Below are 13,442 nucleotides of genomic sequence, written 5' to 3'. Positions count from 1 at the left end.
GAGGGCCCCGCCCGCCACGTCCTGGGGTGGCTGAGCTGACACCCGCAGGGTGGGGGGAGGGGGCAAGGAAGGGGGCTTCCGGGAGAGGGCGCCGGTGGGGCGTGGTGGGAGCGGGGAAAGACCGCGGGGCGGGTGTGGCGGGGTGGAGGGGCCCTTGGAGAGCTCCGGCCTTCCCGCGGCGAAGGTGCGGGGTCGGAGGTGGGCTCCCAGGTGCTCTCTCTTTAAAAGGCCGGCGGAAGCGCCGCGCGCTTGGCCCGCACTTGCAGCGCAAACTTGCCGGGCTGGGCTCGCGCCTTCTCGAGTGCGGCAGCGGCAGTGGGCGCGGGGGCTGAGCGGCTGCGGTCCCCTCGCCCCCTCGTGCTCCCGGGCGCTCCCGCCCCCTCCCGCAGCCTCCCCTCTCAGCGTCTTCCTCGCTCCCCCTGTCTCTCGCTCGCTCTCCAGCGCGCTCTCTCGCTCGCTCTCATTTTTTCCTGCTGCTGCTGCTGCTGCTGCTGCCGCTGCCGCTGCCGCTGCCGCGGCGCCGCCAGGCGCCCGCATCTCGGCCGGCTGCGCTCGCCAGTCGGCTCCCGCTCCACTCCTTTCCCCTCCCGGAGCCCCCGGCTGCACCCCGCTCCCCAGAGCCGCCTCGCCCGCTCCCTTCGGCTCGGACGCCGGGCTCCGCGGAGCCGGAGCAGGGCTGGCCGCCGCTCCCTAGCTCGCTCGCTCGCTCGCTCGCTCTCGCCGGAGCGGCAGCAGAACGCCGCGCGCTTGGAGGCGGCTCCGGCCGGGCAGCCGCCAGCTCATCCCCGCCGCGTCCGGGACTTCGGGCGGCTCCGCGCCCGGCTCGGTCCGCAGCGTCAGCGCCGTCCGCCGCGGCCCCGGCTCTGGGCAGCGCGAGCAGCAAGCCGCCGCCGCCGCCTCTCTGCGCCCCCGGGGCAGGCGGGAGCGCAACCGACCCCTCGCCGCGGCTCAGACCTCGCCCGCGCGCGGTGAGTTGTGGCCCGCGGGAAACCGGCAGAGGGGACCGTGCCCTCCGGCCTCTGGGGCGCGGGCTGCGGCGGGGACATCGGGGCTCGGGGAGGTGGCCTCTGACGAGCTCCCGCGCTCAGGGCTGCCCGGAGGAGGGCCGGGGGATCTGAGCCCTCAGGGCTAGAGGGCGCGGGACCGAGGCTGGAGGGTCTCCCCGAAGACCCCCGAGGGAGGGAACGGGGCAGCGGCTTTTTTGCGGGCCTGGGGGAAAGTGTCTCCGTGTAGGGGTGTTCTGTCAGGTTCTACCGGATGGGGGGGGGGTCGTGCCAGCCCTCAGGTGGGGGCGGCGGCATTAGCGCGCCTCCTCTGCGGAGGGGCAGGGCAGGCGGGGGCGCGGGGCGTTATTTGCACCTCTTCCCCGCCGTCTCCCGGCGGGAGGGCAGCGCCAGCCTCGCGCGCCTCGGCTCCTTTCCCGTGCACCGCGTCCCGCTCCCCTGGCCGCCCCGGCGCCACCTTCGCCACCGGCCGAGTCCCCGCTCGCTCGCGGCCGCGGCGGGTTGGGACGGCGCTCCAGGGTCTGGGGTCTCCCCGCGGCCCCGGGACCTCAGGGTCAGGTTCTCCTCGGATACTCCCCACCGACCCTCTCCAAGACCCCGGTGAACCCCCGGCGGGGGCGGGTGGCCAGGCCCCGTGTGTGTGTGTGTGTGTGTGTGTGTGTGTGTGTGTTGGGGGGGTCCCCTCCCGGGTCGGGCTTCCCCGGCGCCCAGGAACTGGAAGCGCCCCCTCCCCGCGCGGGGGCGGGGCTGGGAGGTGGAGGCCCCGACTGAGAGTGGCGCCCCCGCACAGGGGCGGTCTGAGGCTGTTTGTGCTGAAATGGGGCGGCGGTAGCGGCGGCAGGGAGTCCTGAGGCCCGAACGTACGAGCGCCCCCTGCCCCCAGGCCACGAGTGACACCCCTGCCTTCAGACTTAAGGTCCTTTTTAGAGGAGGCTCCTTGCCTCTTTACCCCCTCTCAGCGCCATCCCTGCCCATGGGTGCGGGTAAAGCTGCTTTGCGGGACTGGGCTGGGCTTGCCTAGTGGGGGGTCCGAATCCACGTGTCTGTTAGAGCCGTGGTTAGTCTTTCTGACCTTTGTCATCTGTCAGAAAGCTCTCCGTGATGGCGGGGTGGGGGGTGGGAGTACTGTGTGTGTGTTCCCATCGTAGTCCCCTATTCTGGGGTGACAGTGGGGGCTCAGGGCAGGCAGGGCGGCCAGTGTTCTAAGTCTCCATACTGGACACCCCCTTTCCACAGCCTGGTCCTCAGCCTCACATCCCTGGGGCCAGCTCATGGTGGAAATGAAGGATGTTCTAATTCCCATCTCCCCACTCCCCCAGGACGTGTGCTGGGTCTGCCCCACTGTCCCCCCTGAGATCCATGTGGAAAGCTGGGCCGCAGGCTCTGGGTCTGCGTCCTGAGCGCCCCAGAGGCCTCAGGGCCTGGGTGGGAGAGAAGTTCAACGAAGAGGTGAGGATCCCCCGGAGGTCTTTCCTGGTGACCTTTCCTGAGGTAGCAGAGAGAATTCCTACAGAAGCTCCTGGGTGTGGTCACCTTTCCTGGGCAGGCTCTGGGGGCCAGTGGTGAGGGCCCCCGAAGAGGTCCTGTCTGCAGGGGAGAGTGGGGGTCAGAGCCCTGGTCTCCCTCCCTGGTGCCCCCAGAGGACCACTTCTGGGAGGGCCTCTCTAGCCTTGAGTCAGAGTCCTGTCCTTGGCATGGAGTGGGGGGCTCTTGGTCTGGGTTGGTGCCCCCAAGCCTCTGCTTAGCCTTGGATGGGCATGCCTGCCCACAAATGAATTAAGTGACCACTGTTTTCACCTTCCTCCAACTTTTTGTCTTTTAGCCATAAACTTTCCCCCACCTGTCAACACCTTCAACCTCTCAGAGACAAAAAGACCAGAAAGTTATAACCCTCTGAGATGTAGTCACCGCCAAGGGCTACCCCTCCCTGAGACATTTGCATTTAAGAGAGGCCCAGAGAGGGAGTTGGCGGTGCTTAATCCCAAAGAATGCTCTACTGGTGGTGATTCTCCGGAGAGAGATGTCTGGGATGGCTTGGGGGGGGTGGGGGGGCGGCACGCAGCATGGCTTCGAGAACAGGTCCCGAGCAGGCTGAGGGGGAGGAGGGGAGGCGGGAGCACGTCAGGAGTCGAGCTGCTTTCTCGGCCTCAGTGGCCTAGCGTAGGCCGCTCCTGTCTTCCTCCCTTATCCCTCCTCCCCCACCCTGCGTCTGGGCGGCTTCATTCTGTTGGAGGCGTGACGTCCCCAGGAGGAGCGCCTCGCACAGCGGCAGGCAGGCATCCTGAGGTAGGTGAGAGCACAGGGAGCCAGCGAGCGAGCGAGCGAGCGAGCGAGCGAGCGAGCGTGCTGGCGGGCAGGGTTGGGGATGGGCCCAGGCCAGAAAATCTCTGAAGGGTCCCCAGCCCAGCCAGCTTCCAGGATGCTTGGCCACACCCGAACCCACCGTGCTGCAGGGGGACAGCTGGCAGGAAAGGATGGGACCAGGACCCACGGGTTTCTGAGCTTTATAATTACAGCCGTTAGACGCATCCTCTCCCTTAGACGAGTGTGGAGCCGGCAGCCCCTAATTACCACCCACCCCACGACATCTGCCCACCCTGCTGTCCTCCCCTGCTCGGCCGAGAACCTAACTTTGCGGTGGGCAGGCCCCGCTGGCAGCCTGGGCAGATGGGCCCGCTGGCTGCTGGCTGGAAGGTTATCTCACTTCTGCAGAGTGGAAGCTGCCTTTGCTGCCCGGGGAAGGTGTGTGTGTGTGGGGTGGGGGGGGTGGAGCTGGCATCTGGACTCTGGCTCTGCTCGCTGGGGCTGGCATAAGAGCCCACCTGAGGGAGGAGGAGGCCGAGGGGCTTCCCTTGGTGGGCAGCCGGCCTGGAGCCAAGGACGCCAGTGTTCTGTTGCTCCCACCCAGCCTGGTGCCGGCTCCTGGGGAGAGCAAGTAGGGCTTGTTTTCGTGTCAACTGTGCCCCAGTTAGCAGGGGACTATCAAAAATTAATTTAGAGATTTCACTGCCTTTGGCCCTTGCAGAGTGCAGGCTGCCTTTTCCCTGGCTCTTGGGAACTCTGTTTCTTTCTTGGCTGTGCACTGTCTCCGGCCTCCGTCCATCCTCTCTGCCCTGCCTCTCTCCCAGTGTCCCCCCCCCGCTGCCTCTGGGCCCAACCGGAGGCTCGTAACTGTGCACACTCGACACAAGCTTCCTTCCGTCCCTCCCCCCCCCCCCCATCTCCCCACCCCGGCCAGTCCTCGAGTCAAGCTCCTGGACTTCTGACTTCTGCCTCAGGTCCTCCCTGCTCCCCCGCCCCCGCCCCAGCCTGCTTCTGAGAGGGAGGGGTATCAGCAGAACTGGCTCGGAAAAGACGGGCCTACCCCACAGCCCTGCCCACCCCGCCTCCTAGCCTGGAGGCCTGAGAGAGCCTCTACCGTCCTGTCCATGTTTCTCTTGGCTCCTTGGAAAAACGAGCACCACAAGGATAGTAAAAATCACCCCCTAAATTAAAGCTGATGACTCCCGTCGAAATGTTTTATTATTAACCTCACCGTTTAGCAATCTCGTGGCAGCAGTGAGGCATAAATATATGTGTACACACGTATATTAAATAAATTGGGGAACGCGGTGCATAATGACATTATCTGGACCCCATTCAATTAAGGTAGATATTATCTGCGGTAATTGGGAAATGCCAGCCCATAATGACAACCCATGCCATTCTGGGCTGAGCCACGCTGACGAGCTGGCTGTGGAGTCTGGTTAGGCCTCCCTGTTCTGGAGAAAGCACTGGCTGCCCATTGGCTGTGTTGCTGGGAGTCCTGGGAGAACTCAGGCAGCTGCTGGTCCCAGGCTGGGCCACCCGAATGGGGACCGGGAGGTTGGGTCCTGTGCTGTCCCCTAAGCTTAGCCCTCTCGCCCCTCTGCTTCTTGGGGAGACAGAAACTAACCCCCGGACCTGTTTTCTGGTTAGGGCTGTGACTTCTAGTAAAAACACTGTCATTGCTACAGGGTGAGTTTTAGATTTTGAATATAGAAATAAAGACTGGGGAGTTGACTTGGTTTCTTGTTTCTAGTGAGTGATTACTTCGTGGGTGTCACTGCCCCTTCTCTGTGCCCGGCCTCAGTGTGGCCTAGGGATGGAAGTCTCGCCCACAGCCGTGGTTCATGGCTGTGCAAGACGGTAGGGTTTGGGCTTTGACTTGCTAAGCCAATGGGACCCAGCCTTCCAGGGCAATGCTGGAGTGGGGTGGGGGGGGGGGGAGCTCTGATTTAAGGAGGGGGGACAGGAAGAAGGAGGAGAGAGGAAGAAACCGCATTAGCCATGAAACCCACAATAGCAACAGCTGCAAACAAAGACACTTGCCCACTTGGATTGTGCCAGAAGCCTGGGGAGGGTGGTGGCAGGTGGCGGTGGGGCAAGTTGGGGCAGGAAGGAGAGGCCGGGGTTGCTGCATGGAAGTGGGATCTGGTGGGTGGAGGAGATTTGGACTCTGGTTCTGGGAGAGGGGGAAGGTCAGGGTTGGGCATTTCCTGGGCTGAACCGGTGGGACGAAGGTCTGATGAGATAGCCTGGCTTTGCCCTCCAAATGATGTGAGCTGCTGTGGCCTTGGCAGGCGGCTGCCTTTTGAGCCTCAGGTTTCTCTTGTCATGAATCCTTGCCTATCACTGGGCTCACAGCCCTTCAGTGGGCCCCCATTTCTCCATCCCCGTGGGTTTTGCTTGATCTTATATTCAGTGCCCTCTCTGACCTCCTCTCCTACCTCTGCCCCTTCCCATTGCCGTCCAGGTAAGCTGGCTTCCTTGCAGTTCCTTGAACAATGAGTGCTAAACACAGGTTCAGGGCCTTTGCACTCTTTGCCTGGGGCAATTTTCTCCTGGAAATGGCTGACACCTTTACTGTTTTTGAGTTTCTGCTCGTGTGCCACCTTCTCAGAGAAGCCTTCCTTGACTCTCTTTTTCTGAAAAAGCCCCTGGGTCTTAACCTCCCCCCTTACCTGTCTTAGTTTTCTTCACAACCCCTTGATTCCCTGAAGTGCCACACATTTTTGTGTAGTACGTGTATCGTCTTTCCTGTGCCACTGCCCCCCACGCCCCGTGGGATGTTGGCTCCCCAGGGCAGGTGCTGGTGTCTGTCACTCCCAGGAGTTTCCCCAGAGCCCAGAGCAGGTGCTCAGCACATATCTGAACGTGATGTTGAATAACTGAGGGGTCATGGCACAACAGATTGTATTCTATGCCTGACCACACAAGGGGGTTATAAGGATTCAGTGCAAGGTCTGAGTCCTACTCTGCGTCCACTGCAGCCCCTCTACCCTGGGCTGCCTGCTGGCTCTGGGCAGGGACTCGGCTGTGTCTTGTTGTTTATTGAGAATTTCCTGTTCTGAGCCTTGGGCTAGGCACAGGGTATACAGAGATGAGGGTGGTCGTCCATGCAGGCCCTTAAAATCTTCCAGGCTCATCATTGCCAAATAGCAACAGAGAGAGAGAGAGGTATTAATGTGGAAGAAGGAAGAAACAGGAACTTGGCTAATCAGGGCAGGCTTCCTGGAGGAGGAAGGGTCTCAGTTGATACCTGAAGGGTGAGAGTCACAGGGAGGGAATCATAGAGTGGGGGAAGCATGGGCAATGGATTTGAAGTTTTCTCCTCCTTAGTTTCTGTCGGCATTAAGCTAAGGAAATGCTTCCTCTTCCGTCCTGTCTTCCTTCCTTTTCTTCTTACCTTCTACATATATTTCTCCACTGTCTCCAGTCACTTCTGAATCTGGCTCTTGCTATTTTGGTGGAACAGGGAAGGGATGGCCTGTGGAGTGAGATCTGGGGTTTCTGTACTTGGGAGGGTTCCTGATGCAGGCTGGTGGGCTGGAGCTGCTGGGGGACATGGAAGGAAGGGGGCAGGGGGCCCAGACGCCCACTGTGCCCTCTTCCTTGTTCTTAGACCGCGGCCTGGCTCAGGGAGTATCTAGGAGAAGGGCTGCTGTTTCTATTAATATTGAAATTGATGACCCGGGAGAGGGGGTGGGAAGAGTCCAGAATCATTCACTCCCATCACATCATTCATTCACTTTCCCAAACTTCCACTGTGCCAGGCTGGGGTGCAGAGATGTCAAGACGAGTACAACACGATCCCCTCCAGTTGTGGTCCCTGTGGGGAGAGGGTTGGGCTGCGGGGGTTTGAGGGAGCTCATTGACCATCCACCTTTCCCCACAGACTGGGAGTCACACGGGCGGATATCAAACCACGGGGCCTGTTGCTGGTGCAATTGGCGGGGGGGGGAAGGGGGTTGCAGCTTCCTATTACCTGCTCCTTGGGTCTAAGCCTTGTCCATATCGGAGGAGACCATCCAGCAAAGCACACCTCTGTGTGGCCAGTGCGGGGGCCCAAGGGGGATAGGAGAGAGGTGGCCGCAGAGGTGGCCTGCCGTCCGGCGTCTCGGGTCCTCATGGGCTCCTGTGGGCACGGGGTGGTACAGGAAGGAGCAGGGAGGCCTCTGGTTCCCCCTCACCTTTTCCAGGCGGGGACCGGAGCTGCCAGACCCTCCTGTGGAAATGTGAGATACTCATCCATTCCCGATGCCCCAGCTTTTCTGAGCACCTGGGCTGGGCTGGGCCCCGCTGAGGCAAAGGTGAATAGAGATGAAAAAACGTGCTGGAGGGACCATGGAAAGGCCGAGGGGAAGGGGCTGCCAGCAGCTCTAGAGGTATGGCTCAGAGGAAGGCAGAGGACAGGGGGCCTGGGTCTCCCGGCTGAGCCTGGAGGGGTGAAGAGCCACAGCTTGAGGGTCCCCTCAAAGGCTGAAAGCAGGAATGGGTCGCTCTGGAGGTGTTGCCCCCCCCCCCCCCCCCCCAAGCAAAGTGCAGGATCAGTCCCTCTGACTCTGCCCTTTACTTTGGTGTTTGGGAGAATTCTATTTCCTTAGTTTTGGGAGAATAAAAAGCAGCTTCGTGAAAAGTAAATCAGAGTAAATCACGGCGCGTCTCTTTGGATCTGGTCATTGTTCCGTGGTTTGTGGTTCTTCCTGGCTCAGGCCCTGGTTGTGGGAGGAAGGATTTAGGTTAGACGTGAGGAAGCATGGGGTCCTGCTTGTTAGGACTTGGAAGGGGTCACTGAGGCAGGTTGGTGGAGTTTCTCCCTGCAGGCCCGCAGATAGCAGAGAGGCTCTCAGATGGTGGGGTGGCTGGGTTGGGTGGGGGGGAGGGTCCACTGCAGCCACTCCCCGGCTCTCCTCACATCCCCTTTCCCTGAAGAGAATGTTCCGAAAAATGCGGTTGGCCGGTGAACTGTTGTGTGCGGAGATGACCGCGTATTTTTCCCTCCACTCCTCATCCCTCCCTGCCTGCCTGGGGCCAGAGATCTGGCAGGGGGCAGAGGGGAAGGGAATACAGGGGTTGGCAGAGAGAGGTGGGGAAGGATAGAATAAGAGGCCCCACTGGGAGTGGGTGGGCACACTGGCATAGACCTTCCGCCTTCTTGGTGACTTCATTTGGGGAGTGATAGATCCCCTCCCCCCCAAAATGTCCGAGGTATGAGCTTTCCTGGCTCTTTTAGAATTCGGGGTGTGGTCTGAGGACTCCAAGCCTCCCCTGATGTGGCCCCCCTTCCCCAAGATGGAGCCGCCCTGTGGGGTATGGAAGGACGCCTCGCTCCCCCTCCTGCCCTACCCCCAGCCTCTGCTCTTGGTGGCTCCTTTCACCCTCAGAGTATTTTTACTTTTCCCTTGTTCCTGTTACAGGATCAAAGGAAGGAGGGGAGGCTAAAAGAGGCGGTGGTTTGCCCAGCTCTTTGGAAATGTTCAGAAAAGGCAGACCTGGCAGGGCTGAGGGGTGGAGAGGGGCCCACTAGGCAGGGGCTGGGCCCAGTGCTGGTGGAGGGAAGCCGGAGGGCAGTCTGGCCAGCCTGGGGCAGGGCCCGGGGCCTTGGGGTCTTGATTCTAACCCTGCAAGTATTTGTTTTTCTCCTCGCTGAGGGCTTCTTCCTCCATGCAGCCTCTGCCCTTCCCCATCGTGTATGTGTGTCTGTCTGTGGTTTCCGGTATGTTTGTGTGTGTGTGTGTGTGTATGTGTGTGTGTGTGTACACGTGCCTGTCTATGCACATCACTCAGTCTGAAGGGGCTGGGGCTTCAAGGAGAAGCCGGTGTTGAGCCCTCACGAAGAATCTGAAAGCCTGAGCAGGGCCTGACCGTCAGAAGCTGCTGTTCATTGGTTTCCCAGCCTGAATCTGCCCTGCTGCGGCCTCGGCACACAGCCTGTCACGATGCCAAAAATCCTTCCACTTTGAATTCAGGCAAACCAAGCCTGAACTTGTAGGCTGTGGGACTGGGCAGGGCCCGAGAGCCCCTCTGGGCCGGCGTGGTGGGGGGTTGGGGGCAGGGGCCTGCGTGGCGCTGTGTGCCGTGGGCCACTGTCTGAGGTTCGGAGCCTCGGCTTCCTCGTCTGTGTGGTGGGGATAGGAATACCGCCCAGCTCCCGGAGGCGTGAGTGTCACCTGGGAAAACGTAAGCGAGGCCCTTAGTGTAGCGCCTGGCACTTGGCAGTATGATGTCATTTGAAGTTATCTCTCCGTGGGCATCAGAGCACTTGGACAGGACAGTGTTTCATCGTGTGGGCTGTCCCACCCAGGGGATGGATGCAGGCCCGGAGGTGACTCCTTCCCATCATTGTCACAACTGAGAATGGCCTGCAGGGGCAGTATGGCCACTAGACTGCATCGTACTCCAAGCCTTCCATTTTATTTTATTTTATTAAAAAAAAAATTTTTTTTTTACACTTATTTTTTGAGAGACAGAGAGACACAGAGCACAAGTTGGGGAGGGGCAGAGAGAGAAGGAGCCACAGAATCCGAAGCAGGCTCCAGGCTCCAGGCTGTCAGCACAGAGCCTGACGTGGGGCTCGAGCTCACAAACCGTGAGATCATGACCTGGGCCAAAGTCGGATGCTTAACGACTGAGCCACCCAGGTGCCCCAAGCCTTCCATTTTAGAGATTTTGAAATTGAGAACCTCTAGGGGATGGCAGGACTGTGGGCGCTCTTGAAGCCTTCTCCAGTTTCTCTTTTCTGAATTGCCCAGTCCTGGCATCAGCAGCCAGTACCCACATGGCCCTCCAGGAAAGCGAGCTGTTAAACTCACCCACATGAAGGTGTAGGTGAGGATGACAGGTCCGTTCAGGTGTAGCCGTCCCCTCCCCGCATTTTAACAGCTTTCACTCTTAAGCCTTCCTCCGAGCACTGACCCCCAGTGTTCAGTCACTGGATCCTAGCTTCATGGGTGAGGGTGGTTATTTGGAAGACTTCTTGCAGGCTTCCCCAGGTCTCCCAGTATGACTGGTGCTGGCTTTGAGTCCTGACCCATCTTGCTGTGTGACTTTGGGAGAGTTATGTGATGCCTCCGGGCTTTCGGTTCACCTGCAGAGTGAGAATTAATAGTTGTGTTCTTGGCCTCTGAGGAGCTAATGGGTGAGGGAACATTTTGATGAGGGGTCAGGTGTGAAATGAGGATCCAGAGGGCGCTTGCCAGAGAAGCCCAGGAATTGAGGCTGGACCCTTGGGTGCTGTACCCTCTTCGCTCCTCTCCTTTCCCCAGAACCGGAACAGTCAGTAATTCCTGTGTGGAGGGAACTACAAGCGGGGGACGGGTGGCTCCGAGACCCCGCCTGGCCTTGATGCAGGGACCACATTGCTAGGAAAACCTGATCCAAACACAAGCCCTTCTTCCAAATGGCTAGGGAAACTGAGGCGTAGAAGTGGCTTGCTAGTCTTCATCTGACAAACCCCTTGGGGCCGGGGGGCCTTAGAGTGAGGCCCCCGGCCAATACCTGACTCAGCTTCTAGCTCTTCTCCCTGTGGCCTTCTCAGTTGAGGGGAGGGAGGTTGCTGGCTTTGAGAGGGAGGCTGGGGCCAAGGAAGGAACCCCAGGGGAAATTAGCCCAAATTAGCAGCGAGAATGAGGAAGAGCTGGTGTTGTCTCTTCTACCCTTGCAGATAAATATTTAATCACAACAACAATAATAATGACAATGGTCATGATAATGTGCAGTAGCTCAGGCCGTAACCTGAGCCCCACTCTCAGAGGGAGGAAGTGGGGGAGAGAGAAGGAGCAGCAGAGAAATGGGAGAGATAAAGACCAACAGAAAGAGGGTGGGGGAGGGAGGCCAAGCACATGACAAGGCTTGCCTCTTGAACTGGGAGCCCCTGGGGTTGCCCTCAGCCTGGGGTGGCAATGTGAAATTGGCATTGTTCGAGGAGGAGAATCCGGGAACCAACAGCCCCACCTTCTCCCTGGCCTTCAGAGTTAGCAGCTCTCAGCCTGATTTCTTCTGCAGGGGGCCTTACTGGCTTTCCTGGTCTCTCTCCGAGTCCCCAAGGAGCCTGAGTGTCTCTGGTTCCAGAGCTGGCAGCTGGGAAGCTGGGCTCTACACAGTGTTTCACTTCTCACTACCTGTGTGACTTGGGCAAAATGCTCTCTTGCTCTGGGCCTCAGTTTCCTCATCTCTAAAATGGGGTTGGGCCCTGCAAAACTGGTTTCTTGCTACTCCTTCATGTGGGTGAGCAAGACCTCTCTTCCACCCAAGCCAGTTCCAGGCTGTTCCTGGGAATTGCGCTCTCTGATGCCTAGGTTTCTGATGGCAGTGGGTACAGGCCTTAAGAAGTCTTCAAACATGACCTAGTTTCTGCCTCGGGCTCCCCCACTTGAACCAAAGTTGAGCAGCAGCTCCAAGAGCCAAGTTCAGAGTTGTGGAGCCTGTGGTGATAACCTCCAGTGTCTCCTTCTCTCAAACTCCTCATGAGCGATCAGAATAGCTAATGTCTTCTTTGGGCTTCTGTTTGATTCTCTCTCTCTCTCTCTCTCTCTCTCCCTTCTAAGGTTGATAGGAGGAGAGCATTGGAGCTGTTTTCTCCTTGATGCCAAGATACATCAAGCTAGGAGCACTCTCCTGTTTTCACATTCATCCATCAAGAACAGGCCTGCAGGACGTGGGGACCAAGACTGGAGCTCTGCTGCTCCCTGGCTACTCCCTGTCGCCCATGGGCATGGCCTGTGTCGGCAACTGAGCACTGCCTGAGTGGCGAGGAGCACCAGCATGGGTTACCCTGTTGGCCGTCCTTGGCCACCCTGCTGCTGAAGCTGCCCCAGAGAGACTTGTGGGGGCTGCCCTGCCTATGCTCACCCAGGCTGCGGGGCTAGGGGCCTGCCAAGGCTAGGAGTGGGGCCCGCCATTCATGGGTCTCTAGGGATTTCCGAGATGCCTGGGAAGACAGGCTGGGGCTGGTGGTGGGCCCGGCTGCCTCTTTGCCTGCTCCTTAGCCTTTATGGCCCCTGGATGCCTTCCTCCCTGGGGAAGCCCAAGGGCCACCCCCACATGAATTCCATCCGCATAGATGGGGACATCACACTGGGAGGCCTGTTCCCTGTGCACGGCCGGGGCTCAGAGGGCAAGGCTTGTGGAGAACTTAAGAAGGAAAAGGGCATCCACCGACTGGAGGCCATGCTCTTTGCCCTGGATCGCATCAACAATGACCCGGACCTGCTGCCCAACATCACGCTGGGCGCCCGCATTCTGGACACCTGCTCGAGGGACACCCATGCCCTCGAGCAGTCGCTGACCTTTGTGCAGGCGCTCATCGAGAAGGATGGCACGGAGGTCCGCTGTGGCAGTGGCGGCCCACCCATCATCACCAAACCTGAACGTGTGGTGGGTGTCATCGGTGCTTCAGGGAGCTCAGTCTCCATCATGGTGGCCAACATCCTCCGTCTCTTCAAGGTTAGTGCCTGGCTGGTTGGCCCCAGATGTGTGTTTGTACCAACAGCCCCAGCCCTCCACACCCAGGGTGCCAGGCCTGGCCAGCTTCTTTCTCCTGTTCCTTCCTGGACTCTGGGGAAGAGAGTATGTTTCCCAGGGAGCAATATATGAGAATTTGGGGGCAGTCCTATGGTTAAAGCCTAGGCTCAGCAGAGTGGAGGTGTCAGGCAGGGACCCAGTGCTGTGGTGCTGACCATGGTGCTGAAACAGCACACGCGGCCTGATCAACTGCACTCCTCAGTGGGGAATGCTGAACCAAGAGGGGAAAAGGAAGTGCTGAACAACAGAAGGGAGGAGGAGCTAGGAGGACAGATATATGTATATATAAAGACAGGCAGATGGATACATGGAAATATAGGTAGATAGAAAGGTAAAGAGAGTAAAAGAGAGAGAGAGAGATAGAATCGAAATACAAATGTTGGAGATTGCCAGGGAGAAAAAGCAAGACTTTTGTTTTGACATTGTTTTCAAATAATTGCAATTCCCAAGAAAGATATGTTTTTCTTCTAGTAGCTGAGAGAGCCCTGTGTGGCCCTCCTACTCCACCCCAAGATTATGGTTAGAAAATGTGTCTTGATATTTTGGATGGGGCATTGGGCTACGGAACCCATAGAGAATGGATGAGGACAGGGAAAGGGCCTGGAAGGAGCAGGC

At 59.1% G+C, this 13,442-nt stretch overlaps 1 protein-coding gene across 8 annotated transcripts in view; it reads left to right on the top strand.

Moving 5' to 3' along the window:
- The first annotated feature begins 426 nt into the window (after window positions 1-426).
- Window positions 427-13,442, top strand: part of GRM4 (glutamate metabotropic receptor 4) — a 151,556-nt gene continuing 138,540 nt past the window's right edge. For 5 of the 8 annotated variants that reach the window (XM_040473232.1, XM_040473233.1, XM_040473230.1 and 2 more), the window contains exons 1-2: window positions 857-968; window positions 11,852-12,749. In XM_040473232.1, the coding sequence (XP_040329166.1) occupies window positions 12,231-12,749 (519 nt within the window). In that variant the 5' untranslated portion in view covers window positions 857-968; window positions 11,852-12,230. Of the gene's footprint in view, window positions 969-2,323; window positions 2,454-11,851; window positions 12,750-13,442 lie in introns of all 8 variants that reach the window. The other 3 variants (XM_040473228.1, XM_040473229.1, XM_040473236.1) reach the window with 3 other exon arrangements.

This window comes from Herpailurus yagouaroundi, unplaced genomic scaffold (genome assembly GCF_014898765.1).
Source record: "Herpailurus yagouaroundi ecotype Mexico unplaced genomic scaffold, PumYag 139, whole genome shotgun sequence".
Lineage (NCBI taxonomy): Eukaryota > Metazoa > Chordata > Mammalia > Carnivora > Felidae > Herpailurus > Herpailurus yagouaroundi.
Note: the sequence above shows the minus strand (reverse complement) of the source record. Positions and strands in the feature narration are given on the sequence as shown.